Source organism: Kwoniella bestiolae, chromosome 1 (assembly GCF_000512585.2).
Source record: "Kwoniella bestiolae CBS 10118 chromosome 1, complete sequence".
Lineage (NCBI taxonomy): Eukaryota > Fungi > Basidiomycota > Tremellomycetes > Tremellales > Cryptococcaceae > Kwoniella > Kwoniella bestiolae.
In genome coordinates this window covers 4,152,219-4,178,036 of record NC_089241.1, presented here as the reverse complement: position 1 = coordinate 4,178,036, position 25,818 = coordinate 4,152,219, and the positions used below count along the sequence as shown (strand labels likewise).

The 25,818-nt window shown below is 47.0% G+C and overlaps 7 protein-coding genes across 7 annotated transcripts; 3 read left to right on the top strand and 4 right to left on the bottom strand.

Annotated features, from left to right (window-relative positions):
• Positions 1–457: 457 nt before the first annotated feature.
• Positions 458–4,988, bottom strand: I302_101566 (uncharacterized protein; the record flags this gene model as incomplete). The annotated part of the gene is made up of 20 exons (XM_019186952.1): positions 458–1,923; positions 1,976–2,125; positions 2,185–2,286; positions 2,357–2,402; positions 2,457–2,590; positions 2,667–2,780; positions 2,850–2,882; positions 2,949–3,041; positions 3,126–3,263; positions 3,330–3,377; positions 3,439–3,578; positions 3,640–3,704; positions 3,776–3,837; positions 3,907–3,967; positions 4,038–4,183; positions 4,297–4,413; positions 4,509–4,552; positions 4,643–4,700; positions 4,789–4,843; positions 4,911–4,988. 20 exons carry the CDS (start codon positions 4,986–4,988, stop codon positions 458–460), a joined length of 3,150 nt encoding a protein of 1,049 aa, XP_019049830.1.
• Positions 4,989–5,652: 664 nt separating this feature from the next.
• I302_101565 (uncharacterized protein) lies at positions 5,653–10,306 on the bottom strand (the record flags this gene model as incomplete). The annotated part of the gene is made up of 18 exons (XM_019186951.1): positions 5,653–5,696; positions 5,809–5,950; positions 6,059–6,370; positions 6,433–6,512; positions 6,574–6,661; positions 6,728–6,793; positions 6,845–7,002; positions 7,136–7,427; positions 7,507–7,656; positions 7,723–7,803; positions 7,894–8,076; positions 8,151–8,219; positions 8,298–8,408; positions 8,469–9,239; positions 9,307–9,555; positions 9,618–9,881; positions 9,943–10,142; positions 10,216–10,306. The coding sequence occupies 18 exons, from the start codon at positions 10,304–10,306 to the stop codon at positions 5,653–5,655; spliced, it is 3,351 nt and encodes a 1,116-aa protein (XP_019049829.1).
• Positions 10,307–10,834: 528 nt separating this feature from the next.
• On the top strand, positions 10,835–12,539 carry I302_101564 (uncharacterized protein; the record flags this gene model as incomplete). The annotated part of the gene is made up of 6 exons (XM_019186950.1): positions 10,835–10,871; positions 10,992–11,440; positions 11,510–11,679; positions 11,741–11,896; positions 11,965–12,137; positions 12,190–12,539. The coding sequence occupies 6 exons, from the start codon at positions 10,835–10,837 to the stop codon at positions 12,537–12,539; spliced, it is 1,335 nt and encodes a 444-aa protein (XP_019049828.1).
• Positions 12,540–12,920: 381 nt separating this feature from the next.
• On the bottom strand, positions 12,921–14,815 carry I302_101563 (uncharacterized protein; the record flags this gene model as incomplete). The annotated part of the gene is made up of 4 exons (XM_019186949.1): positions 12,921–14,343; positions 14,404–14,488; positions 14,561–14,673; positions 14,745–14,815. The coding sequence occupies 4 exons, from the start codon at positions 14,813–14,815 to the stop codon at positions 12,921–12,923; spliced, it is 1,692 nt and encodes a 563-aa protein (XP_019049827.1).
• Positions 14,816–19,450: 4,635 nt separating this feature from the next.
• I302_101562 (uncharacterized protein) lies at positions 19,451–20,975 on the top strand (the record flags this gene model as incomplete). Its single annotated transcript, XM_019186948.1, has 3 exons — positions 19,451–19,642; positions 19,730–20,838; positions 20,906–20,975. The coding sequence occupies 3 exons, from the start codon at positions 19,451–19,453 to the stop codon at positions 20,973–20,975; spliced, it is 1,371 nt and encodes a 456-aa protein (XP_019049826.1).
• Positions 20,976–21,022: 47 nt separating this feature from the next.
• On the bottom strand, positions 21,023–21,712 carry I302_101561 (uncharacterized protein; the record flags this gene model as incomplete). Its single annotated transcript, XM_019186947.1, has 4 exons — positions 21,023–21,124; positions 21,184–21,413; positions 21,478–21,547; positions 21,626–21,712. 4 exons carry the CDS (start codon positions 21,710–21,712, stop codon positions 21,023–21,025), a joined length of 489 nt encoding a protein of 162 aa, XP_019049825.1.
• A 518-nt stretch (positions 21,713–22,230) lies between these two features.
• On the top strand, positions 22,231–25,651 carry I302_101560 (uncharacterized protein; the record flags this gene model as incomplete). The annotated part of the gene is made up of 10 exons (XM_019186946.1): positions 22,231–22,278; positions 22,377–23,933; positions 24,024–24,121; positions 24,217–24,360; positions 24,428–24,575; positions 24,673–24,787; positions 24,854–24,919; positions 24,986–25,188; positions 25,287–25,410; positions 25,470–25,651. 10 exons carry the CDS (start codon positions 22,231–22,233, stop codon positions 25,649–25,651), a joined length of 2,685 nt encoding a protein of 894 aa, XP_019049824.1.
• Between the last annotated feature and the right edge of the window lie 167 nt (positions 25,652–25,818).

The following is a 25,818-nucleotide window of genomic DNA, read 5'->3' as shown; positions in this document are numbered from 1 at the left end:
TGGGTAGGAGATTCGTTCAGAAACGAGTTGGTGAGGGATGAAACAAGCAATTTCAGACACGTCGATACTGAAGTGCAGGATGAGTATTTGCTTGTCTACGTCTAGAGGTTGAGAATAACAATATTGCGATAAAGTAATGTTCAAAGAAGGAGAGGTGAAGGAACGCAAAGAGTGGAAGTGGCTGGTTCGTCAAACGGACGCGTCTTTTCGAGAGTGGTGTTTCCTAATGTTACGGGATCAAATTTCACTTTGGACGCGTCTGTAAATGTGGCATTTAGTAGGAGGGACAAAGTTGATGCATGTATGCGAGTCTGATTGAACCGACCATGATGACACTGAATAATATATACAACGGTAACAGTAAGACGAACCTAGAAGAACGATGCTACAGCCTTGAGCGAGAGCGCGACAGAGGATTCTGAAAATAACAATCAGAAAAACCTCCAACATCCGTCCCTCATCTCCCTCTCGAACTCTCCCTTCCCCTTTCCCTCTCCCTATCCTTCTCGCCCATCCCCCTACACAACCTCTCAAGCATCTCCTCAATCCTCCTCTGCCTCTTCTCAATCCCCTCCAACCGCTTATCCATGCCCATCGTGCTCAACTCTTCCTCAGGCCTACCACTACCCAATTGCATATTCTCCACCTGACTCGCTTTGATTATATTCGGTCTGGGCGATTTGGGTCCACCAGAGGAAGAAGGTATCCTAAGTGTTGAGTTCGACGGACTAGCAGATCGTGTAGGTGGGTTGGAGTTGTTCGGTGTAATTGATGGTGAGCCTGGGAAGCGGACACTCCTGGTCGTACTGGGCCCACTGGCTGCGTATAGCTCGGGGAAGGGGATACTTTGATTGGACTTGATGGTGGCTGCGCTGCCTAGGACACTATCCTCCTTTTGATCTAGGTTACTCGCCTTTGTATCTCTCAATGTGGAAGGTGTGTAAGGTTCGGCAGCAGTGACAGTCGTGGCAGAGGAAGTCGACGTATCCTTAGATGCAGTAGGCGTAAAAGCAGAAGTACCCTTTGAGATCGTAGGAGTAGGCGTGATCGATCCCTCTGATCTTCCTTCTTCCAGATTTAACGTTGGATGAGCCCCACTAAAAGACGCCTGTCTACTCTCAATGATCGGCGTGATCTCAGGTCTCCCCCTCTTGTTCAACCTAGCAGCTACTTTTGCAGCCATGTCCACTTCTCCTATCTTCCCCAATGAGAGGGTATCACCCTCCGAGCCAGACTTCACATGCTGCGTCGCAGGAGGTTGCTGGAGAATCGTCCGTTGTCTTCTGTTCGGTCCGAGCACGGAGCTCAGAGCAGGATGAGAGCTACTCAACGCCATGCCTGCCATTGAGTTCCGGCGATTATGGAACCCCCTGTCTGACTCGGGGGACATCATGAACAGCTGAGCCAGGGGACTGGGACCATGTATCTGCATGGACGAATTTCTTCTCGGTCTAGTCATTGGTCCTTGGGCCTGCATATGAGCTTGAGCATGTGCGTTGGACTGGTTTCTCGGTCGTATGTCGATATGTGGCGATTTGGGCTGAGAAGGCATCGAACTGGTTCGTTTACGTGGTTTGGGCGAGGGTACACCTTCGGAGGGTGGTTTGCCAGTTTCGAGGTCGTGTTCGAGTCCTGATGGCGAAGCTGTCATTGCGGCTGAATCGGTGAACATTAATTTCGTAGGAGTCGCGCTATTCGGCGCGGACCCATTCTGTAGTTTTCGGTTGATTTGAAGTTTCGCTCCGTCCTCTTCAGCTTCATCGGATGAGGACGATGGCGAAGTAGAATCAATGGGAGGAGGCAGATGGAAATCTGATTCTTCGAAAACATCGTCGTCCCAGCCTCTGTAGAAGTCGCCTACTTCCCGTTCGATTTCAAAGACGCTCTCGATGTCTCGTCGGTTGCCGAAATTATCGAATCCAGCTGTATGGAGCGTCAGATCGAATTGATCTGTCGAACTGGCCCACTGACTCACCTGCCGCTTTGAGCTTTCTAGGTAGATTACCAACATATCGCTCAGCAAAATCACCAAGCTGCTCCATCAGGGTCTGCTCGCGATAAGACTGTCTTTCGTACAGCGCGATGACAAGGAGGATTGGCAGACTGGACACTCTGATCATGGTTACTGAGGAATGAACATTCAATAAGCTGTAGCTGGACTATGAACCTCATCACGTAACTCACCATTGACCTTGTGGAACCACCTTGGACCGAGGATATAGCTCATTGGCCACATCACAACCACCGCTACAAGATTGAAAGGGAGTTGGTAACTGAATACGGCGTCTGCAGAATCATTGATCAGCTGTCACATACTTGACCGACGTATTTCTGAGTGTATCATGGACCAACTCACCTGCTTTCACACCTTCCAGGGTCGATACGGCTTTCCTGAACATGGACTACCACGCCATCAGCTCCAAATTCTGCGTGACCCGTGTGAGCGATGTACTCACCTCCGCCGCGGCATCCGCATTGATGGTAGCAAAAGTGTTACCAAGAATAGCGACCAATACAGTCAATAGAAGGGTGTTCGAGAGCAGTGCGTAGGAGACCATCAAAACAGGACCGAGGAATGGGTGGAAGACGTCTGGATAGAGCATGGATAAGTTATTTCTCACTCAAGGACAGTTCATTTCAGACTCCATCTCTGGGATTTCACTCACGAGCATGTTCAAAACCCGAAGCGTCCAAGCCAAAGTATACTTCCAGTAACCACCATCCGATTTGAGATAATGCGAATTGGCCTTGTCCGAGAGTGAAGAGGGCATAAAGAAATCCTGAGCGGGGAGGGGTAGGTTTTAGCACGAGGGGCAGACTAGAAAACAAACAGAAGAGATCAAGTTCACCGAGGAAACAGAAGAATCCGACGCTCATCAAGACTGCCCGAATTGCATATATCAGGTTTAGCTGATGATCTGGTACAAGGAATTAAGAGATAGACGTACAGAAGAATTCAGTCAACATCGATCGTATACTCAGCACCATCAGATTATTCGCTAGCGTGACAAAAGCCAATCGAGGGAAGATCAGAACAGCGCCTGCAGGTAATCACACAATCTCAGCTATTGTACTATATTGTGCTATATTGTGCGCGAGATTCAGCTGGATAAAAGGATACCTACCAATGGCCAACCAATCTGATCCCAATTCTAAAGCGTTCTGATCATGATAATGAAACCCGTATGTCCTCGCTCCGAGATAAACAGCGTAAATGACCATGAAAAGGAGGTCGAATCCGTTCACCAAACTACTACTGAATACTGCGAATTTTCACTACATCAGCGTCAAAGGCTCGACTGATTTCTTGGAGAGCAGTTTGAGCATACCTTTCAATCCATGTTCACGGATAGCAGCCAACTTATCGAGAGAGAATGCTAACATCCGTAGGAAGTCAGCTTATTCTATGCGCTAGAGATTACTAGTTCAAAAGCTCACCTAAAGCATAGATGATAAACGCTAATTCCCTTCCGTTCAACCTATTCTCATCCAATCCTTCTATAGCTACCACATAGAGCGTGAAGAGCACCAAGAAATTCACGTATTCCATCATAGATCGGACCCTCGGGACTTTCAACCTATATCGAGCGTCAGTACAGTTCTTGGGATAGGGTTCCAGCCAAGCGACGGTAGACATACCGATAATGATCCAGTAGAGGCGCCTTATGGGGGTTATACATCTGTATAGGCTTTTTCTTGTAATTCTGCGCAAACATGATCAGCCAATCATTCTGATTATCCATATTGCCCTCAATTGATATTGGAAATCACTCACATCCGCTATAAGAGCATGAGTGTTCAAAGCTGAGTATATAATCCTACCAGACCATATTCCCTCTAATCATATCGTACCGACAAGAGCTGTCAGACCTTTTACTGATAAGAAAGGGCTGGATATACACTCACCAATGACTTTCTGACAAGACGGACTCCGTATAAATCTCTTTGAACCACTTATGATCGCCATCTAAAACAATTCAGCAAAATTGGTTCAGCTATACATGGCCAATAATCGAAACAAGAAATGCTGTACTCACTTCCAAAGCAGTCCCACCTTGAGTTACCAACTCATCATCGCCCTCCTCTCTTGCTCTTTCCAGCACTTCTTCCGAGGCACCTTGAAACAATGCCCAGGGAGTTAAGAGGACCGTCGCGAGTGGTAACGAACGTTCCGACCATCCTCCTATGTGAGGGATACCAGATCAGCTTTGTACTCGCCATCTGACATTTGAAACGTTGAGGAATAGAAAGAGAATGATGACAAGGGGTGGTTGTGAAGAGGATCTGCAAACGCACGCAACACCCTTATCGCTAGTATCTCACACAAGTTGGCTCGGGCAGTCGATAAACTAGATATGGAAAGCTGGTTTGAATCCCTCGTAAATTGGATCTTGTTGAGTAGGAGGCAGAATACTGAAAGTAGACGTAGGGATATTAGCCATCATTTCGAATTTGTCTTGGGAGAGAGTACAGTCACATGACAGGAGGCACACGGACGGGTAACTCACCTGCAGACTGATTCTGCAATTCTAGATACTTTTCCGTCAATGGCCTGCAAAAGACAAACGATCGTAATCAGCCATGCACCATACCCCAAGGGCGAAGATATGTTCTACTGAGATTTTAGACGATTCAAACATACCTGACAATTGTATAAGTACTCTCCGGAGCCAAAAGTTGTTCATAAGTCAATGGAGCGTCTATTCAAACATCACTCATCAGCTTCCTCCTCCTCCTCGTCTTTCAATCGTCCAGCGGCTGTGAAAGTGTGATAGAAGATGGATTTACCAATATGAGCCATGATATCAACCCTTATGAGATGAATCAACGGATAAACTTTGGTCTATTCCCCCATCCCAACTATATCAGCATCATGCTCTCCGCCAAGGGACGTAAGAGGGCTGACCCACCTCGCTGAGTATCTTGGAAGACGGTCCAGCCGATGAAGGTCCAAGGAGGGGAGTGGCTTCTCCAGGGGTGTAGGCCATCTTGCGAGAAGAGGGTTATCCTATCTTATCTTTCCACTAAGATTGCCAGATTGTTTTTCTTGTGTCTTGTATCGATCGTCTATGTGATATTGTACAGATGTAATTTATGTGATGATGATTACAACACGGATATGCGAAGAGCAGGCGATGAGAATGTGAGAAGCAAAGGTATATCCACAAGTACAATTGACAAAGGTGTTTTGAGTTGTTGCACAGATTCAAAATTAGAAACGTGAAAAAAGCAGAAAGCAGAGATAACAAGAAATGACGTCTCGACGCGATCGCACTAGTGCGGGAGGGTCATCTTCCAACGGAATATAGAACGGAATGGGTTACCCCGATACGATACCTGGGCGCAGGATCAGATGTAGAGCGTATATGCATTGAGATATGTATCCTCCCCTCACGCCATATGGTGAAATCAGAGATCAGAGCATTGTCTACAACGTATAAACAACGGATGAGAGGTATGCAGTACTGGAGGTCTGAGGTGATTGTCTTCTCGTATACCCTGGTACTCATCCCATGTCTCCACTTGCTCCGTCTACAAAACGTCGATAATGCGTTGACAAAGAGTACAGTGTCTCTTCAAGTTGTCTGATGCGGGTCCGAACATCTCGACCGAGATTGTGTGACCCGAATGACAGTATATCACAGACCAAGCTTATGAAGGTAGATATCGTAATTTGATACCCCTCGTTTCGATGTCTACATGTGGTACATCAAGATCAGCATCTCATTCCTCTCAATCCTCCACATCAGACAGCTCAGGCAAGACATGATATCCCATCATCACGCCAAGGGACGTCAATCCACTCACCCTGCACCTCGGCCCTCTCCAACCTCCGTTCATTCTGCAATACCAACCTCTTCAACTGTTCTCTTTCAGCATTCGACTGCGCCTGATGCGATTTCGAATTTAATGCTATGGTCGAGTCCATGGGTATATTAAGGGATCGTATCTGCAGTCACAGTCCACTCAATTAGCTCCGATCCATGAATCGAACTCATCAAAAGGAGGATGATTCTGCACCATCACCACTGAGAAACGAAGAATGATGAAGACCCACCTGCTGCCTATTCCCCTTCTTACTCAACAACATAAACTGCATCTTCCCTTCCCCTCCCTGCCCAGCAGCCACCTCCTTTTCCTCATGCTTTTTTCGGATCAGGGGAACAGCCGTATCAAATACCGGAGGAGCATTCTTCCGCTGATCCCTCCTCGCATCCGTCGTATCAGCTAACAACTTTGCGAATTCCCTATCGAACTCTGATTGGGCCTGTTCGTCCATCTCGGAGTGTTTCTCCGTCTCTTCCTTTCGGATCAGGACGACGTTATCTTCCTCTTCTTCTTCGTTGTTTTCGTTTGGCGCGGGGATGACCTGGAACATTTGAATATATCAGATCTGCTCTCAGATCATTGATGTTGGACGAGACAACTCACCTCTGCTTCATTCGATTCGAGTGGGTCTTCAGGGACATTCCTATCACCTTCTTCACTACCTTCGGAATCGCTCTCATCGTCTGAATATGTCACATTTATCAGCTGATTATTCTTCGACGGAATCGGAGTCATGCAGCTGACCTTCACCCGCACCCAACGCAAGTATCTCATCAACCTTAGCAGCAGCTTCATTGAACGTTCGCAAATGAGGCATCTTGGGTCGAAGCGTCTGCACACATACCCTCGCGTTAGCTAATCTGCCCTTATGAATCAGAATACTGGTCTCGCAACTAACATCAAGTGTATCTGTAAGCATGAAATCTACATCCATGGGTAATTCGGCTTTACAAGCTACATAAAGCTAAAACATATATCAGCTCATGTCCTGTTTATTGCAGCTGAAAGTACTCACCTGAAGCATCACCAAATACTGATCCAATTTCCTAGCCTGCGATCCTTTATCAAAGCATGCCCCGCAAGTATCCAGAAGGGTACATGCTAATCGTACTCGGAAGAAATCATCGACAGCGTCTATAGGGGATTCTCGTCCTGGAATAGGGAATGGGTCGGCTGATAGAAATGATGTAAGCCCAGGACGAACATACCCTTATACCCCCTTGGTGAATGGGTATGACAAGAAGGAACAAGAGGTGTAGGGGAAGATGAATTCTGAACGGTACACTACACTGAGAAATAGACCTACAATGCCCAAAGCTCAACAACCCCCAAAGCGTCTCAAAAATCACCCCCGCCCCTACGACCCTATACATATAAAGTTCTCCGAGATACCTGATCGTCGCTATCCTCCTCTGATTGTGCTTGAAGATATTCTCTTCCATCCCTATTCTGATATCCTCCATCACTTGATCAACCACCGCGATGGAGAATTCAGGATGATATCGTTGTAGGTCGTAAACTAACGCAGCGAGGTATGGGATATTCCCAAATTTGATATCGTTTGGTGAGGCGAATGACGATAATATGAATTCGTATGTCTACATTACAATTACATCCAGCAATGCCGATCAGCTCAATCTCAGAGGTCATTCGCTCGCTACATATAGGTAAGCTCACCTCGGCATCTTCCCAGTGCAATTTCCTTAACAACTTCAATACTTTATCCAAAGTCCTCTTCATCAGGATATCATGAAAGAGGTGCTGGATGAAACTTTGCATTGGTGAAAGTATTATCACTTCTCGAGCTACTCTTTCAGGTGGATTGCACTGATATATGACAGTATATCAGCCATCCGTCTGGGAATATTGGTGCGAAGCTGATGATGGACATACCATATAGAACGCATTTTCCAACATCACCTGATGTCGTTGATCCAAATGGGAGTTACCTTGCTTCCTTCTCATCAGCTCGACCTACAAGTCATACACATCAGCTAGTGACCCTTCATGTACCTTGAACCCTCCACCGTCTTTTGATTTCAAGTCAAGATGCAGCAGACGCACCATTTTCTTAGCGGTCTCCTTAGTCCCCTCGAACCTCAACAAGAACCTCCCGCAATTCTCCAACAGATTCGATATATTCTCAATATTGAACTTGAATTCGTCCAAGAATACTTTGAGCACGTGGAGGATAGTGTATGGTTTAGCAACCTTGAATTTCGCCAATTCGCCATAGAATCGGACATTCTATACAATCAAGCAAGATTGTCAGACAAGGTTCATTCGTTGATGTTTGGGTCATATGTATAAGCGAGACTCACCTTCAATCGTAACGAATCTAGCTCTCGTACCAACCTCTTCCTTTGAAGGTATCGCATCTCTTCGTCGAGCTACAACAAGAATCATGCACATCAATAAGATAGGTCTCTACGGAACATGGGAAGGTCATGAGAAAGAGATACACTTACAATCTGCAATACACCGGTACCTATATCAGGCATATACCTATCCAGCGTAGCTACGAATCTAGCATAATGAGGTAGCAGATCTGTCCGTTGTTTAGGTACTTCGCCGATAAACTACCCAATCAAGCAATATCAGCTCGTCCAAACTATCAGCGGAGATGCGATGAGACATACCTTGATTAACCTCTTCCTAGCAGCTTTAGAATTCAAGAACGCAAATTCCACTGCCAGCTTATCCACCACCTCTCTGTTATTGGCTTCGGGCAACGCAGCGAACAAAGCGGTCAATCTCGCCGCAGGTCCAGATTGGAGACCATCATCTTCAATCACGCTAGTATCCTGTACGGCAGGTTCATCATCTTCAGCTACCCGAGGTTCTTGTGTATTACCTTCTCCAGAAGTAGATGTCGATACTGTCCTAGACATCTCCTGAGCTTGTGGTTCAGAGGTAGATGGCTGATCGTTGGTATCAGGCTGCAATTCCATCTGTTCCAACTGTCTTCGTAAATCCTCTTCATCTGCTTTTTGCTTCTCCTCTTCTTCCTTTCCATCTATGACCTCCTCTGTGGTAGAGGTATTACCATTCGCGGGTTTACTCTCCTTTATCCCCAATAGACCAGACGGGACAACTTCTCTGAGATCCACCAAATCCTCGTAGAACCTTCTTTCCTCCTCGTCATCCCATATCCCCCCAGATATGGGTCCGTCCTCTCTCACAGTGAAGGAACTAGCACTTTCCACAATCTGTAATCCAGATTTAGCCAGACTTGCAGCGGTAGGCAGGGTTGGAGCTTGCAATCCTAATAAATCAGCCAAGGTGGTCACTCCGGTAGTTAGTCGTTCGACGGCTTTGGTCATCTTCTCATAGGCTTGTTGACGATCTTCGAATATCTCTCCGGATTTGATATACGCTTCATGGTTTCTTCGGTCTTGTTCGAGTAACCTCTAAAAGGTTTGATGTATTGTTTTGTGAGCTTATTTTACTTGAACAGCCGCAAGGAGACCAGCTTACAATTTGACCTTTGACCAATGTCTTGCTAGCTGTATTGAAGTAATTCTCAAACAGCTCCCTCATCTTCTTCTGCACTTCCACGGGTATAAGCTCAGTAACATCTTCTAGTAATTGTTCTTTCTCTGCGCTGTCACCGTTGGATTGCCCATTCTTGATGGGTATAGGAGTGGGGCCGAGATAAGCTCTAACAAAGTATTTAAGGAAGGTTGTGAGGAGAGGTAAGTTGGTATACTGGGTATCACCGGTCATCTGGCGAGCTTATTTATCAACATTGTACAATGTATATCGAGATTTCATTAGATCGTACTCACAAACCCCTTCAACACTTTTCCAACTTCCGAAGCACCCTTAGTCTGTCCCTCAGCCCAAGCTCCAATCATAGCTAGTTCAGCTACAATCCTCAAAACAGGTCTCTGTCTACCCAATCTCTCTTTATCTTCCTTCTCCTTATCTTTCTCTGCATCTTTGCTGGCTGGAGCGTTGGATGTGGTAGGAGACGAAAGGATCGATAAGAGGGGTTGTAAGAGGAGAGGAAGGAAATCTGGCGTTAATCTTGTATGTAGATGAACGATTATCTGGTATCACATCAGCTAATGCACTACCAGCCTTTTTGGGGGAGAGAGGGGACAAGCTCACATCCACAGCTATCTCCGAGTCTCCCTTCTTGTTTGATCCTTCCACTACGGCAGCTACGATCTCCTCGAGGTATTTGGTCAGTGTCAACCCGTCGATCTCCTTTATCAGCGTTTCAGCCGGTCCGACGAGTAAGGACGATTTGAGCCTGTTCAGGAGGGTCGTATGTTTCTTGAGCGATGAATCGAGTGATCCGGGTGGTCCTATATATTATATGATTATATCGTTTGCTATAAGCTATCATTTCAGTGTGTTAGGACATAAACCTGCACTTACGCCTCGCATCCTCCAACCAATATTTCTCGACCGTCTCCCAGAGCTTCTTCCGCCGAGGGAATTTTGCGACATACTCTGCTGTCGTCGACATGCCTCGGTGGTGATGGTGGGCTGACTATGCTCCTGCTGAACGGTATTGAATATGTGAATGGGTATCAACGTCCATGCATATATCGTTACCATCTTGCTCGTCTTCCTCCATTGTCACTCTCGCTGTCGTTGTAACTGTTTGCCGCTGACTTTGATCACGTGATTTGGCTTCGCCAGCACCCATGTGCCACGTGTTTGTGGTGTTTCAGTTACCGAGCGGGTGGATGATGAACGCGAACTATGGTCATGTCGAAAAGTAGGTCATCTTCAACGCAGTATCCATATCTCCTCACTTTCTTCCTCATCACATCTACCTCAGAATACAACAAGAGCAACGAAAGAAACTCACAGACTGTACCCATAAGTGTGCAGAGGAAGAGAAGAGAAAAGTGTCTCACAAAAGTACCCTGCAACAAGTATACCCGGGAACACGAACGTTGTATATTCAGAAGCCCGACTCTCTTACACATATCGGACCAGGACATCGTGGTGGTGTTCTCCAGCAGGTAGCTAGAGGAGAATAGTCACCATGTCATCCCAGCGGCTGCTTCAGTATGACACGAACTGTGAGTTCCACCTTCTCCTTCCTCAAGCCAACCTCCTGTCATCCAAGGACCGACAGCGCAATGCGGAATTCTCAGTAATGAATATATGCCTTTCCTTTCACCGGCTGACTTCTCTTGCAGACCCGCTATACGGCATATCATTCTCCAACTCTCCCTCCCATCCCTTCCGCATAGCCCTCACCACCGTATCCACTTCCTCTACCAACAAGCTCATCGTAGTTGATCAAAAGCAACAACAATCGCATCATCACCACCATCACCATCATAGCCATTACAACCAACCCTCATCATCCGGTTCAAGCGATTTCCAGCAGCTGACCAGTCATTCCCTCAATTTTCCAGCGACTAAAGTGGGATGGGAACCTAGAGAATCATTGTCCTCCGTGGGGTACGAGGATGGTGGAGGGAGGGGCGAGTTGATAGCTACTTCGGGTGATGCTTTGAGGATTTACGAGGTCGCCAAAGAGTGGAATGGGAATGATACGGGGTATGTCAATAAGGGGAACAATGGATGGACGGATTCGGGGGAAGGTAGCTATACAGTGAAAAGTAGGAGTGTCTTGACCAACGTGAGTTCCTTGTTTCTTGCGGCTATGGTATTACTTAGGCGTTGGTTGACTGGAAGGGTGTGACGATAGAGCAAAATGCCCCATTCGTCATTACCACCCGTCACTTCCTTCAGCTGGAATCCTATCTCTACGCAATCAATTGTAACTTGCTCGATAGACACCACAGCTACTTACTGGGATATCAATACCTCTCAAGCTAAAACTCAGCTTATAGCTCATGATAGAGCAGTATATGATCTGTGAGTGAAGTTTGGGTCCCACATTGTTGGATATGTACTGACACCCACATGTGCCTTTCAGATCATGGCTCCCACACTCATCAGATATATTCGTCTCTGTCGGAGCGGACGGTTCTCTACGTGCATTCGATCTACGACAATTAGAACATTCTACGATCCTATATGAATCAAGTAAAGATACACCTCTGGCCAGAATAGCATTCAGCAAGAAAGAGCAGTGAGTGATCCCTCCCTTTGTTGCCGATCAGGGTATCCTCATGCTGATCATGCGCAACGTCGAAATAGACACATGATGGCATGTTTCGGATTGGACGATTCGAAAATTCTCGTCCTCGATATGAGAAGCCCAGGACAACCCGTTGCTGAGCTCGGGGGACACTCTGCTCCGCTTGGTGCAGTGGCGTGGGGTGCTCCGGGACGAGGCGACTCGACGGGCGGAGGATGGATAGCGAGCTGTGGTAGGTCAACTCATCTTCTCCAGACATGGTCAGACACTGATCGGCTGTACAGGCGACGATTCCCAACTACTCCTCTACGACCTCACCTCCCCACTACCTGAATCCCGACCCCCATCCACATCAAACACCAAACCCTCTCGCTCCAATACAACGACGAATCCAAATTCGTACGACACGTTGTCACCGCCCATCACACCCGAATCGCGTAATCGCGGGAGATCCATTTCGAGGGGTGAATCCACCGCTTCACAGAGCAATAACAGTAGTGGTGGGGATCCATTGGAGATCCTCCCTGTGAGAGGGTGGACAGCTGAGAACGAGATTAATAATCTGGCGTTCTCCGAGAAAGGCGATTGGGTGGGGTGCGTGAGTGGTGGGAGGTTGAACGTCCTGGCTATGTAGAGTTTCACGGGGATTGTGAACAGGACATGGGTGAATTCAACGAACTTTTATAGCAGTATACCCTCATTATATTTCCCTGTTTACTCTGCATTCCCACTTTGGTTTTATTGTACTTCATTTTGCTTGCTTTCTTCCACTCATTCATCATAAAGCTGTCAAGACGTATTCTCAAGCTGATGCATCGTTGTAAGATACCATTGAACAAAATCGTCATATTTGCGCTGCCACGAGCATCGTGAAACAAATTGATCGCGCATAGCTGGGCTATACGATCTAAGCTCTTGTTAAACTGTAAATGCATGTAACGAAAAGTCTCATTCTCCATGTGTGTCTCATATTCAATCTAAATTATACATATCGATGTTCTCTCCCATTCATCAATTACAGAACCACTCTCCTCCCAAGCTCACCCAACTGCCTAGCATCTTCATTCGCTCCCTTGCCCTGCCAATCCTTCTTGAGCTCATTATTCGGACTATCGCTGACACTCCCACTCCTTGCACCTGGACTGACTCCCCCTCCAGGGGAAGGTAACACAGACCCATTGGGCTTATCCAGCGTCGTCCTCAATGGCGGTAGTGTCACCCCCTGTCCTGCTGTCCCCGTTCCGGGGGTATTGAGCAGTGTAGAAGAAATGGACATCTTGGGTGATCTCCCCGAGGCAGCTGCCAGACCGAGGTCGTTCGTAGAGTTGGAAGGGGGCTGTAATCTGCTTGATGTATTTGGTGAATTCTGCGTGGGCGATCCCTCAGCCCGAGAAGCAGAGGCAGAAGCGTTGGATACCTGTCTGGAATGTCCTGTACCTGTGCCATTCTCGTTATTTGATGGATACCTCCTAGGATCTGTATTTCCATCAGCTCTGAAGGTAGTTTCGGGCGATAATCTTTCAGGGTTCGGTTTGGTCTCGTACCCTCTACTATCTGGTCGGGAGTAGGCAAAAGGATATTGCTGTGAGGGCGAGCCCATCTCCCGGTCCGTAGGGGTAGAAGGGATGGAAGCTGATGGCGGAGGGTAGGATGTCACCCTGTTGGTATTTCGAGATTGCATACCGTATGGATGGAACCTTTCTGACCCCGGGGGAGGCTGGTTGGGGTACATGGGCGGGACTGACATGTGTCGTCCAGGGTATCCTGCAGAGGTGTCGTACTGATCGCGCCTTGGGGGCGGTTGAGGGTACGGGGCGGATGGACCTCTAAGGTTCCCCTGGGGAGGAAGAGGCGGTAGCGCGGGTGAATTCCTATCGTCATATCCGTTTCGAGGGTATATAGGCGGCGGTGGTGGGAAAGGTCGACCATACATGCCATTCCCGTTCCCACCATCGTTCCGTGGTGAGGGTGGATGACCAGAGGCAGGGAAGGCGGTTGGCGGAACCACCACGGAGTAGGGTGGTCCATTGGGTGAGGATACAGCAGTGACTGGGGCAGATTGGGATGGAGGCATGAAGTTCGATGAGGATGATGAGGCGGAAGGTGGTCTTCTACCTGTCGCTCCGAATTCCTGCTCTCTCCGATGCTCCCATTCTGGCCATATTCCCGGTGTGACTCGGAGTGATGCCAACGCGGGCAGTTGGTGAGGTAATGGTAGTGGATTATGAGCGTCGCCTTGAGGATTGTGTTTACTTGAGTAGGCTACTACGTGAAACTTCTTCAATTTACCGGTGACTGGGTGAGTCATGGATGTAGAATAGGTTTGCTTGATCAAGCTCTCCTGACGACGGGACGAAGAGGGTCCGGGATAGTAGCCGTTGTGTTGGCCGTAGGGTGAATCGGATCGAGCAGGCGGTGGGGAATGTGATTCGGATGACCTGTAATGATATCGTCAGTGTTGTGAAGCAATGGTGGTGGACCATAGATCCTAGACTCACTCGGTGTAAACCAGGAAACCGCCTCCTCCTACTCTGGAAGCACCCCATCTCCTCCCATCAGTCCATCTACGCATGTTGGTCTCCTCTGTTGGTGATTTCTCTCGTCAGCTCATTTTATCTCCAGGAAGGAAGGCGATATGAGATATCATCGACTCACCCTCTTCCCATACCCAGACGGTACCTGGTCTGATCATCGCTCTCTCATGACCTGTGAGACGCCTCGTCACTCGAGGGACTATACCCAATCTTACAGCTTCGAGGATGTGGATACTGCGAAATAAAAAAGATTAGCATGTATTCGACGAGACTCGACGAGGTAGACGGCAGATGGTTTTACTTACGCATCGACAGGCGACTTGAGCGCACAGATGGCAGCGGGCTGCTGCGTTGATGAGCCTTGGTACATCTCCATGGTGGGTGGTGTGGTGTATTTCAAGGATAGAACGCGAGAAGAAAAGTGTTAAGAGGGGGGAAGAGGATGTGACCAGAGGAAGATGTAGAATAGGTTGTTAGCGTTAAGGATAACAGAGTGTGTTTAGTGTGTAGTGTGTATGCTAGTGTGAGTGTGTGTGTGCGATGGAGAAAGTGATGATGATGATGATGATGGTGGTGGTGGTGGTGGTGGTGGTGGTGGTGGTGGTGATGGTGATGATGATTTTGATGGTTTGGGCGCAATGTAATGCAGGGGGTCCGATCTTATAGGTTCCTTTGGGACGATTGTCGTTGAATGATATGCTTCTTGATCTCCACTTTGCTCTTTTTATTCAAGTAAAGGTTGATTTCTCCCTTTATATATATTACTAATGTCGAATGATCGTCGTCGTAAACCTCGATCAATGCAAAACCAAGTCCAGGTCGATCAGAGTAAGGTGCCTCCCTCTTGATCAACTCACGGAACTAAGGTTATTAAACGTCTGACGTCTAAATATCAAGTCTAATGGACACAACCTTCTTTTCGTTTTTTCTGTCTTTCTCTCTTCCTGCGACTGGATTCGAGTCCAAATGGGGATATGATACAGTATCTCAATCGGAATAGGGGTAATTCGTGGAGAAAAGTTTAATCTTGATTGCTTCGATTGAATTGAGAGTTCAAGTTGATGTATCTTGTATTGCGTTGGATTCGCTTGGCTGGGAAGTTCCTAACGAATGTCTAGGGATACATGGATCTTTTCCAGCTGAATGATGTTGAGTGGATAGAGAAGGAAGAATGATGAGATCGAATTGTATATCGATTTGTCGAGGTAGATAGAACCTAGGTTTATATACGAAGAGGTGGAGAGATAGATAGAGATAGAAGATCGACTTTTACAGTACTGGCACTGCGAAATCAAAATGGGAAAGGGGGATTTAGACGAGATCTGTCGAGAGGAAAATCAAAGTATTTAAGTTTCTTTTCGTTTACACTTCTAATCCTGCATTCTTTCCTTGTTGACGTTCCATCCAATTTTAATTTTGATTCCTTTTTCCTTCGCTTGTCGTCGGCATAACCCTCGTTGGTAGTATGTACTCTCCTCTTGGGATCTAAATTTGCTTCCTTGTTTCCACAGCAGCAGGAGGTATGATCTACTCCCTACTCGTATAATGCTTAAATGCCAGATGAGATATATGATTCAGAGTCATTAACCTTCAGAAGCCGGAAAAATAGGCTAAACTACAAGATATGTGCTGCAACACAGTTCGTAAGGTGTGTGTGGATCGTTAAGTGATGGAAAAGCTAAAGCCGCAGCAGTTCGATGCATTTATTTTGGGGGAGGAAGGGATCAAGTCTTACATTTGTAGGTATGACTTGGGTGACGGAAATACCCTTTTCCACTTGCCCTTCCCTCTGCTCTCCCCTCATAGGGTAGGGTATCTTTGCCTTGCTCCTTTCCAGCGATATTCCCGCTCTTCTTGTTCTTGAGAATGCCTGTGCATGTGCTTTAGCGTATTGCGTAATGGCTTAATGCACTCTCTCTGCTCTTCCGCCTCTGGGTTGTTTCGTTTCCCAAATAAGGGAAATTTTTTCATCCTCATTTCATTTGCCGATAACTATATTTGTGTTTTGGGTGCGGTAACTACTTGTGACACACCCACCCACCTGCGAGACGAATCTGCATCATACCTCCCCATGAGGGGGAGATGGTCTCAAGTGATGTGAATGTTCACGATACAATCGCACACGCGATGAGCTCTTACGGTTGTAACAGGATAAACAACGCATGTGGTATAAATAGATTATAGTGTGACAGCCTTTTACACGATTCGGCATTCATCCTATGACAAGATTCAGGCCTTCTGCCTCAAGGAAAACAGCTTCCGAAATGGATAAATAGACTACTGTACCCAGGCGACACACACAAGCTTTCGATCACGGATCGACGACTGGGCAGATACAAATCGGTAAAACAGGAAAAAGGGATTCCATCAGGTGAGTGTGAGCGTTCAAGCGAGCAAGCATATTTCGAGTCTTGGTACGTAGAAAACCCCCAAAGCACAGCACTTCTCAAGCCTCTTTCTCATGTGCAGCGCGTCATATATCTTAGATCCCATCTCATGCATCTTCGGCAAGCAACGTCTTCGTTTCAGCCTTTTCACCCCTGGGATATCGTAAACGGTAAACCCCAATAACCTTAGTCAAACCGAAATATGATTTCATAATTGCATAAAGCGAGATCTCAACAAACCCATATGCCAGAGAAAGACCAATCAGAAGGAATCAAATGAGCTCGTTTATAGACGGTTAATGGAACGGAAGAGACGGACGTAGGACTACATATGCTTGTAACATGCTGTACGGATGAAACAAGGATATGACCTTCTCAGAGTGAGTCATGCCTTTTCTTCACACAGTACCCTCCCAGTCTCAGCACTCGCTACGCGCAAGACCGTGACCTCATTACAGCGCTCTCTTCCCCTATCCAGAAGACTGCTCAGGCATTGCCGAGTAATAGCATTTCAACATCCTCTTCGCCTTTACGTCACGTCAACTCTGCTGTTCAGGTACAACACTGCAACTTCCTTTTTAGGTCGGGTGGGCACATCCCGATCGGTCAAATGACAGACAGATCTCCGAAAGTAGTGTTAAATTTAACCCTAATTGAACGTCTGTTCATGTCGTACGGTACCTTCCTGCTTGTATGAGTAAGATGTACGCCATGCCATGCAGAGCGTACTCGTACACCCTTGGCCCTTGGCTGTGCGTGCGTGAACGATGCGAAGCGACGTTTCTCGTCCGAGACTTTCCTCATTGTGATATGGCTGAGCTGCACATCGGGGAAGGCATGCCATCGTCATCGTCATCGCCCTGGTATCCATCCAGATCCCTTTCAACCTCTAATCCCATTCCAGCTGCTTTCAGCTGTGATCATCTCGCTTAAATCGCTTTAAGCTTGTCACAAGTACCAGTTGGTGGTGGAGGTAAGATGAGGTGTGAATAGATGTCCCCTTTTGGTAAGTTGTGCAGGTGTAGACTGTGCAATCGGGAACTGAGACTAACTCATACGACCTTGAGGATGTCACGCGACCCGATTTATCCGGATACACGACTCGACCTGGGTGCTCTAAAACGTTAGAATCATGCTTGTCTTTAGATCGTCTTCTGAAGCCGGTCGTAACGACCAATCTGCGTGTACGCAAGTCATGCGTTTCAAACGCCGGAAAGGGTGCTTGATAGTCGTAAGCATCTAGCTGAAGAATTGCATCCGAGAACGAACGTTCGTCTTGTTGGTGTTTTCCGCAAACCTTTTCCATGATATATCGATGGTCCCATGTACGATCATTATGACAAGACGCTGTACAAGAGGGTAGCTTGGCCACCAATAGAGTGGCCTCAATGGTGACGCTCAGCTGGACATGCGTCTAGGAAGGATACTTGCGCGTTGATGTATACCAATTACAGTGACGTCCCACATCGAAAAACGACCAAAGGATTACGCACTCCTCCCCTTAACATTCTCATAATTTCGACGTTTCAGCCTACCCCTTAGCCGGTCATGTCGGAGAGGCGTCAACAGCGCCTCTGTGAGAGATCGACACGATGCATGTGCTGATGAGGTCAGATCCGTGTATGTCGGAATGTTTGTGGACGTGATCATCATCAGAGGCCGTGTTAGTCAAGTCAAGTTGATCTTGATGGTCTGCTTCATAGATCGGAGCTTTGATTCCATGGTCGATGGATGGACTGGTCTTCTGATTCTGGTGGAACAGGCTGACGGACCGGTGGGAGGTCACGTGAGGCAACGAAGTCGTTGATCAAAATCCAGTATTATTGATGAACAGTTGCGGATAGCTGTCCAGCAGCTTCTCACGATTCACAATACCACTGGGACCGAAGGGACTTGCTGAGCCCAACGGCGGGATTCATGATACTTGATGTATATAAGCTAAGTACGACTAGCGGCGGTCACTATATATGGGATTCTGGTGAGTTCGTACGGAATTTAAGGATGATAGAAGATCGAGAATGGCTGTGCGACGCAGAGCAAGGTGTCAAGCCAAGCCCGTCATCGTTGGACGGTCGGATATCTATCCTATGACTGAGGATAACAAGACGCACCTTCGACATACGATAATGTCGTTACCGGTACTATCATCGGCTGGACATGTCTGCCCGCTCATGATGAGCGACGATGGCACTCTCACCTAGAGAAGTACTGCGGTGCTTCACGGTACACTCGCTGTGCAGGAAACCCGGAAGTTGAACGATATTGCTCAACTTGGTCGACTAAGGCAATCTGACATCTCGACCAAAGTAACTGTGGTGTTTGTATTTATCACACGTTTATACTCATCTGTATCTTGTTGGCATCAATATATGCATAATCCTCACTTGCTGTAAACCAAAGCTGCATGTCTTGCCTCAACCAAAGGAGGTGTTACTACTTTTGCCACATTCCCATCTACACCGAACCTCCACTTTGCCACCACCCGGAACTTGTAAACAAACGAATAGCGTATGATATCTTTCCCACCCCTCATTGCCTTTTACTGTACTGTACTGTTCATGTCAATCATGTCCCCACCTTAGCATAGCGAATACTGTCAAGGTATCTATGGCTCACGAATCGAGATGCCGGATCTCACCAACGCTAGAAAGGTGTATCAAACTCCCGAACTAATATCTACCATCCTCGGTTTCCTCGACCCGGCGGATTACTGGAGAGTGCTCAGCTTGGAGAGATCGTTCTTCGCTCTGGCTGCTGGGGTGATATGGAGGGATGTGAAGTATGAAGTTGCTCAGGCAGCTCTGAAGAGTGCCTCGGTAAGTTGTTGTCTTCGTTGTACAATTACGCTCTCGGCTCTCACTTCGATATATCAGCTGATGGATGGATATTGGGGAGATACATAGCCTCGAGCGCAGCTCTACGTAGGATCCATACGTGGTATCACATTGACCGATTCGAATTCAAATCTACCCAAAGACGAGAAATCACAATTGAGATGTATCAAATCGCTTATCGACAATTTCCCACACCTACTCAAAGCTAGACGAATCACCTCAACTAGGCTGGGATCAAGGAAATACGACTGGTCTATACACAAGGAAGACGATGGGTTGTTTGGAGTTGATAAGACTTCTCAGATGGTCTTGAGGAAACCACCACGATCTAGAAGCTCTAGAACACGCGGTGTGGATGATAGCAGAATGAGAATCAAAAGGGGTATAGAGGTTGTCATTGATACTAGGAAGGATGATGTGGGTGTTGATGGAGAATTGATGATTCAGAGGTTCGCTGAGGGAACGATCAACGATCAGCTCAAAAACAAAATTGTGGCTTATTTGTTGAACACAACGAGGAGGGATCCAGATATATGTGGGATCGTGATTGAAGATCTGCAGATGGATATCAGAGAATTGACTAGGATATGTTCCTCCATCAACGGACAGAGAGAACAGGGGAGATTGAAGAAACTTACTTGCAAGAACCTTAGGCCATTCGAGTATGAAGAGCTCGAGCATTTCTGTGTCAGATATTCCAATTCTCAACCTGGGCTTGATGGGGGCGAAGGAGAAATTCGAAATGGGGCACTAGAGGTATTGGTACTTGATCACATTATGCCAATTTGTAAATTACGATTGACCCACATCAACAGAATAATATCATTGATCAACGAACATTTCCCAAATCTCTGGTACCTAGAAATCCCCATCACGATCCTACAACCCGGCGGACAAAATAACACTGAAAACGGATTCATAAATGTGAACGAAATTGTAATACCCGATATGGGATTGAATAGGATGAGAAACTTGGAGAAAGTGGTTATCAACGTATTTGGGAATTCCTATCGTGGCCTTGATTTGAGGTTCCCCTTCCCCGTTGAAGATGTCGCGCAGAACCTCGCAGCGCTGAACGCGCCGGAATTGTGCAGGTATGAAATTAGGAATAGGACGTCGGTCTTCCTGGGCATGGACGTTAGTAGAAAGTTGAACCGGGAGGTACACAAGTATCAGAGGTGAGTAATCTGGTGTGTGTTGCCGGGATTGAGAATGAATGGGAGCTGATCATGTTACTGCTCGCAGACTTGCTCCTGATGGTCTTATCGCGTTTCATGCGCATGATAATCCGCCTTCGTACGATTCCATCTCTTAGACAACATTGCCCTATATTGGTGGCTTCTCGACATAATGCATTTGAGGTCATCCGTTTTTCTTGGGAGTTATACGCTCATACTCGTTGAACATGGTTTCTCTTACACCATGATAGACCTCTCGCAATACGTCGAAATTGGGTCGTATGTGCTGGTATGGGCATTAGCATTACATCATACCTTGGGCAGCAATGTCGACCGAACACTCACGTTGAAAGCCACCACCACACCCTTGCCGTCTGTTTTCACTACTCCTAGATAATATTTTACAGAGAATCCCGTCAAAGCTTGGTTCAGAATTACGGTAGATACCTCTGTGAGGGGTATGAAATTGTGTGAGGATTTTAGGGGTATAAGGACTCGCTTTGATGGGAGGGGGAAGGATAGACCACGGACCGTGGAGAGTTGGATACCTAGATTTGGAACTGGTGTGATTGATTCTGCGTTCCATCAACAACGCCCGTTAGTTGGCCAGCTGAGGGTCAGGTGTTTGTTCTGACTTACCATATAAGACGGTATTGCATTTACTGTACATATAACATATCGCTAGAATGATCCATACGGAACATATGGCCTGTAAGATCACATCAGCTCGTTCCAGTATTATAAGAGCGGTCGGTTCTGTACACACAGTCTCTCTCTCCCAGCTTACTTGTGCTCGTAACACAGCTTTGACATCTGTCCATATTTCAAATCTCCAAGCCACCCAAATGAGGATTGGCAGAATGATTAAATCCATGATCCCCCAGCCATCTCCACGATGTATCGTTCCCTCTTCCGTACGCTGATGATGGTGAACCCTATACTCGACATGAGAGGGACCATCGTGTGTATCATTGTATACAAGTGGAATAGTGAGGATCTCAAGTTGAGGATGATTGACCAGGGGACGTGTCACTGAACACGTTTGATGGGGTGTGGTGGGATGCATACCATCATTAGCTGTCGTCGTTGGTCGTTGTCGTTGCACTATGCGCCATGTGCTGTTATGATTTTGTTCTAGTAAGAATGAATGGATGCATGGATGATGATGATGGATGATGATGATGATGGAGGATGATGATGGATAGGTTATGGATGACGAGTGGATCATCATTGGTGTTCGGAAGTAACCGAGCGTACTTTATTTTGGTGGGGATAAAACAAAACCCTCATCATCATGATCATCTCTTTTGACATTCCATCTTCATGGTACACTTTTCGTAAAATATCATCATGATCCAAAGCATATAGCCCCCTCACAACCAGATCCAGAGTATGCAATCCTTACAAGGATCGAGCTCAGGTGCAGGTGCAGGAACCAATGTGAGTTCCTCCTTCCTTCACTTTCACTGATCATGGTCATATAATACAAATGAGCGGATCAACGTGCAGTGACCAACATGATGTTCGAATGATTGCAGGGCGGACCTTCAAATCGCAATGGGCAGTACTATCCCCTCCCCACATCTATCTTCCCCGTTCAAGGCTCGAGACCTGCAGGTGTGGATGGCCAGACTAACCCACAACAACCCCAACCACCTATCATCGCTCACGGTTTGACTCAAGCAGAGATAGAAAGGCATCAGCGGCCAGCACATCTCACCGGGGAAGATGCTGAGGGGAAAGACTATAGAGCTGGGTTCTTCCCTATTCCTGGGAACAAGTGGTCATGGGGAGTAGTAGGTGAAGAAGGCAATCAATCAAGCGGAAGTGGAACAAGTATGAGTCAACATGGTCAAGCAGAATCATCAACCATGGCAAGTAATAATAACAACCACCTAAGCCAAGCTTATCAGTCAGATCCACAAATCACTCAGCAGCCAGGAGGAGGAGAGAACTCAGATTCCATCTCAGCGTTCTTATCTGAGATGCCTACTCGAGCTGAAGATCCCACTCGACATGTGCTTTGGACGGAATTGATAAAGCTTAAAACTAGGACATTGGAATTACAAATCGCCGAAGCTAGGAAGAAGGAGAAGGAGGCAGAGCTGGAGATCATGAGGTTGAAAGCTGGTGCCGCTGCTAAGGACGGTACTAGTGGGAATGGGAACAACGATGGGAATGCCAGTGTTGGGAATCAGCATTTGATGGGACCTGGAGTAGGTGGTGGATCTTCGAATGGAAATCACAATGATGTTGGACGATTCTCGTTACACCCTCAACAATCTTCTTCCTCCACTTCACATGGTTTGTTCAGCGTCCCACCACCCGCCATGTCCCCTTTCGACCTCGAAGCGATGCTTTCGACTGAGAATATGGATAATTTCCTATCGTGGTTACCAGATTTAGGAGATCATCCGTTACCTGATACATTACCTTTGGCACCTACCACCGACTATTCTTCCACCTCTAATGGTGAGAATAATGGGAATCTACAATTCTCGCTGGATCATGCAAATACGAACACTATCTTCGCGCAACATTCCGCTTTCCCACCCGTCCCCGATACAACAAATATCGCTTCGCAATCGCAATCACACCCCCAATCATTCCCTCGCCGACGAAGTGCCTCGGCAGAGAAACATTCGCCTGCTCAACTACAACCGCCAAGTAAGAAGACCCGACGAGGAACAGAGAAGAAACTCGTTGTCGAACATACATCCAGCTGTCAGGTCTGCAAGAAGAACATAGCAAGAATAATGATCCGTTCGCCCAAATCCACCATGCCTGACCCTATCCTCATCCAGTTGAATTGCACGGGATGTGTCCCGATCAACCAACCTTCCACCATCTCCGATTCGAGCAGTACGAACACCGGTATAGGTACTGTGGAAACCAGGAAGCGGATACGGGTGCAGATGGAGATTGACGATGAGGAGATGAAGGCGAGGGAGAGGAAACAATGGTGTGATGTTTGTCAGAGGATTATCGCTTCTGGACAGGTCCTGGGTGGATCGGGGAGAGAGCAGGAGACGATCAGTGGGATGACAGAGATTGTTTGTGGGGAGTGTGATTCCAAGTATCAGAGATGTACCGATGTGAGTGGCTTTTCCTTCCATTCTGCGTGAAAGTAACCTCCCAAATTCGCAGAGATTGCTTATATTTGCTGATCTGCTGCTGGTTGCTAGTGCGGTGGAGGAGGTGGACCAAGAGTAGGGATAGGTAAATGGAGGATGAAACAGGTTTTCCATCCTGGTAGGAAGACTTGCAGTCTGAACCATACCAGGTGAGTACAATAACGCATCATACTTCAAACTGCTGTCGCCGCATTGAATGCACAATGGTCTGAAAAACAGGAAAAACTGACCAGAACGCAAATAGGCTTGGCGACCGCGTACGAGAACTTGGAGTCCATGTTACACCAACCGATTTCACTCCCGAACAAATCAAGGAGGTCTTGACGCGTTGCAAGGCATTATGGAACGAGAAAACTCTGGCTAGGCTAGCCGTTCCTGAGATGTTGGAGTGGGTCCTGTCTATCCCTTAAGTAGACAGTGTCTAGCATAGTCGTGCTGACCTTTGTGTTGAATAGGGTCGATCTTCCACCTGGACTGAGTAATCCTCTGAGAGATTTTGGAGACGTAGATGATATAATCACTAGGAATTGGCCAAGTAGAGAGGCGATGATCAAAGCGGATGGGCTGGATCCGAACAAATTCAGGAGGTTGTTATCGCTCATTGTGAGTTTATGCTCATGCTTGATCTCACTGTCCATGGCCCTTTTTGGTATGATGAAGTAGCGTTAAATAAATCCAACTGACTCTCGTCAATGTCCAGTGGGCACACTCCAAACCCCGTCGAAGTGTGCGTACGGTCGATCTGGAGGAGGAATGGTCAAAAAATGAGGATAACGATGATGATTTGAGTACTGTGTTGGCCAATGTGAAGAGGAGTGAGTTGTGCTGGCTGTTCCACATATGGATAGAAGGGATTACAGCTGACAGTATGACTTGTTCAGCAAACGTTGTTATACCCCCTGGATCAGAGTTGATAGGCATGTGGGGTGGAGAATGGAATCTGCAGAGTGAGTATGAATAGCGTGAGCAGGCCGGGCATGTAAGGCTGATGTTGACTTTGGTGTGATCCTTAGACGGCTCACTCCTCATATCCACGTTCATCCCGTTCGAAGGGGCAGATGGAGAAGATTCGACAGCTCTATCCGTAGGAGAGATGATAACCAAAGTACAATCGTTGCAGCAAGAGATCAATGCGGAACGTACCGAACAAGCTAAGAGGGAAGGTAAACAACCGGAGCTGTTACCTCCATGTCAACATCTCTGGACTGTTTCAGGGGTGAGTCTAACTTCTACCATCTATTCTGTCATTACTTCCCCAGTCATTGTTGACTTCTTGGCGGATTCTCGAGCTGACATTGATGGGTTCAATCATAGGGATACATCCCACTAGTCAGAGAACGATTCGCGGATATCCTAATAAGGAAAAGATCTTTCGTACATGTCGAGGAGTACCTCACTAGACATCCCGAGTTCATCGAATCTATACGTGCTAGGCCTGGTACGTTTGTCTCCCTCATCGTGTCGTCTGACTGATCGCTGATGGGTATGGTTATATAGTCGGTCTTCATCCGGATATCCACCGAGCATTACCACTCACTCAGACTGATACGGAGGAGGACCAACCGAAACCTTTGATACTGGTCAGATGGTTGGGGAAAGAGTTTGACGCTGCGAAGATTTTGGAGATTAAGCAGATGGAATTTGGTGGTGGGGCTAAGAGGAAGAAGAGGAAGTTGTGAGGGGGGCTTCAGTGCTGTGTAATATGTTGTTCGACCTGTGATATACAGTTCTGTGGTAGTGGTAGTGGTATGATTGTTCAGAGTAAGGTATGCATGTTTGTACAAAGCATAGATGTATGTTTGATTGATTATGTTGTGGTCCACGTGATTTGCGATCTACTTTCAGG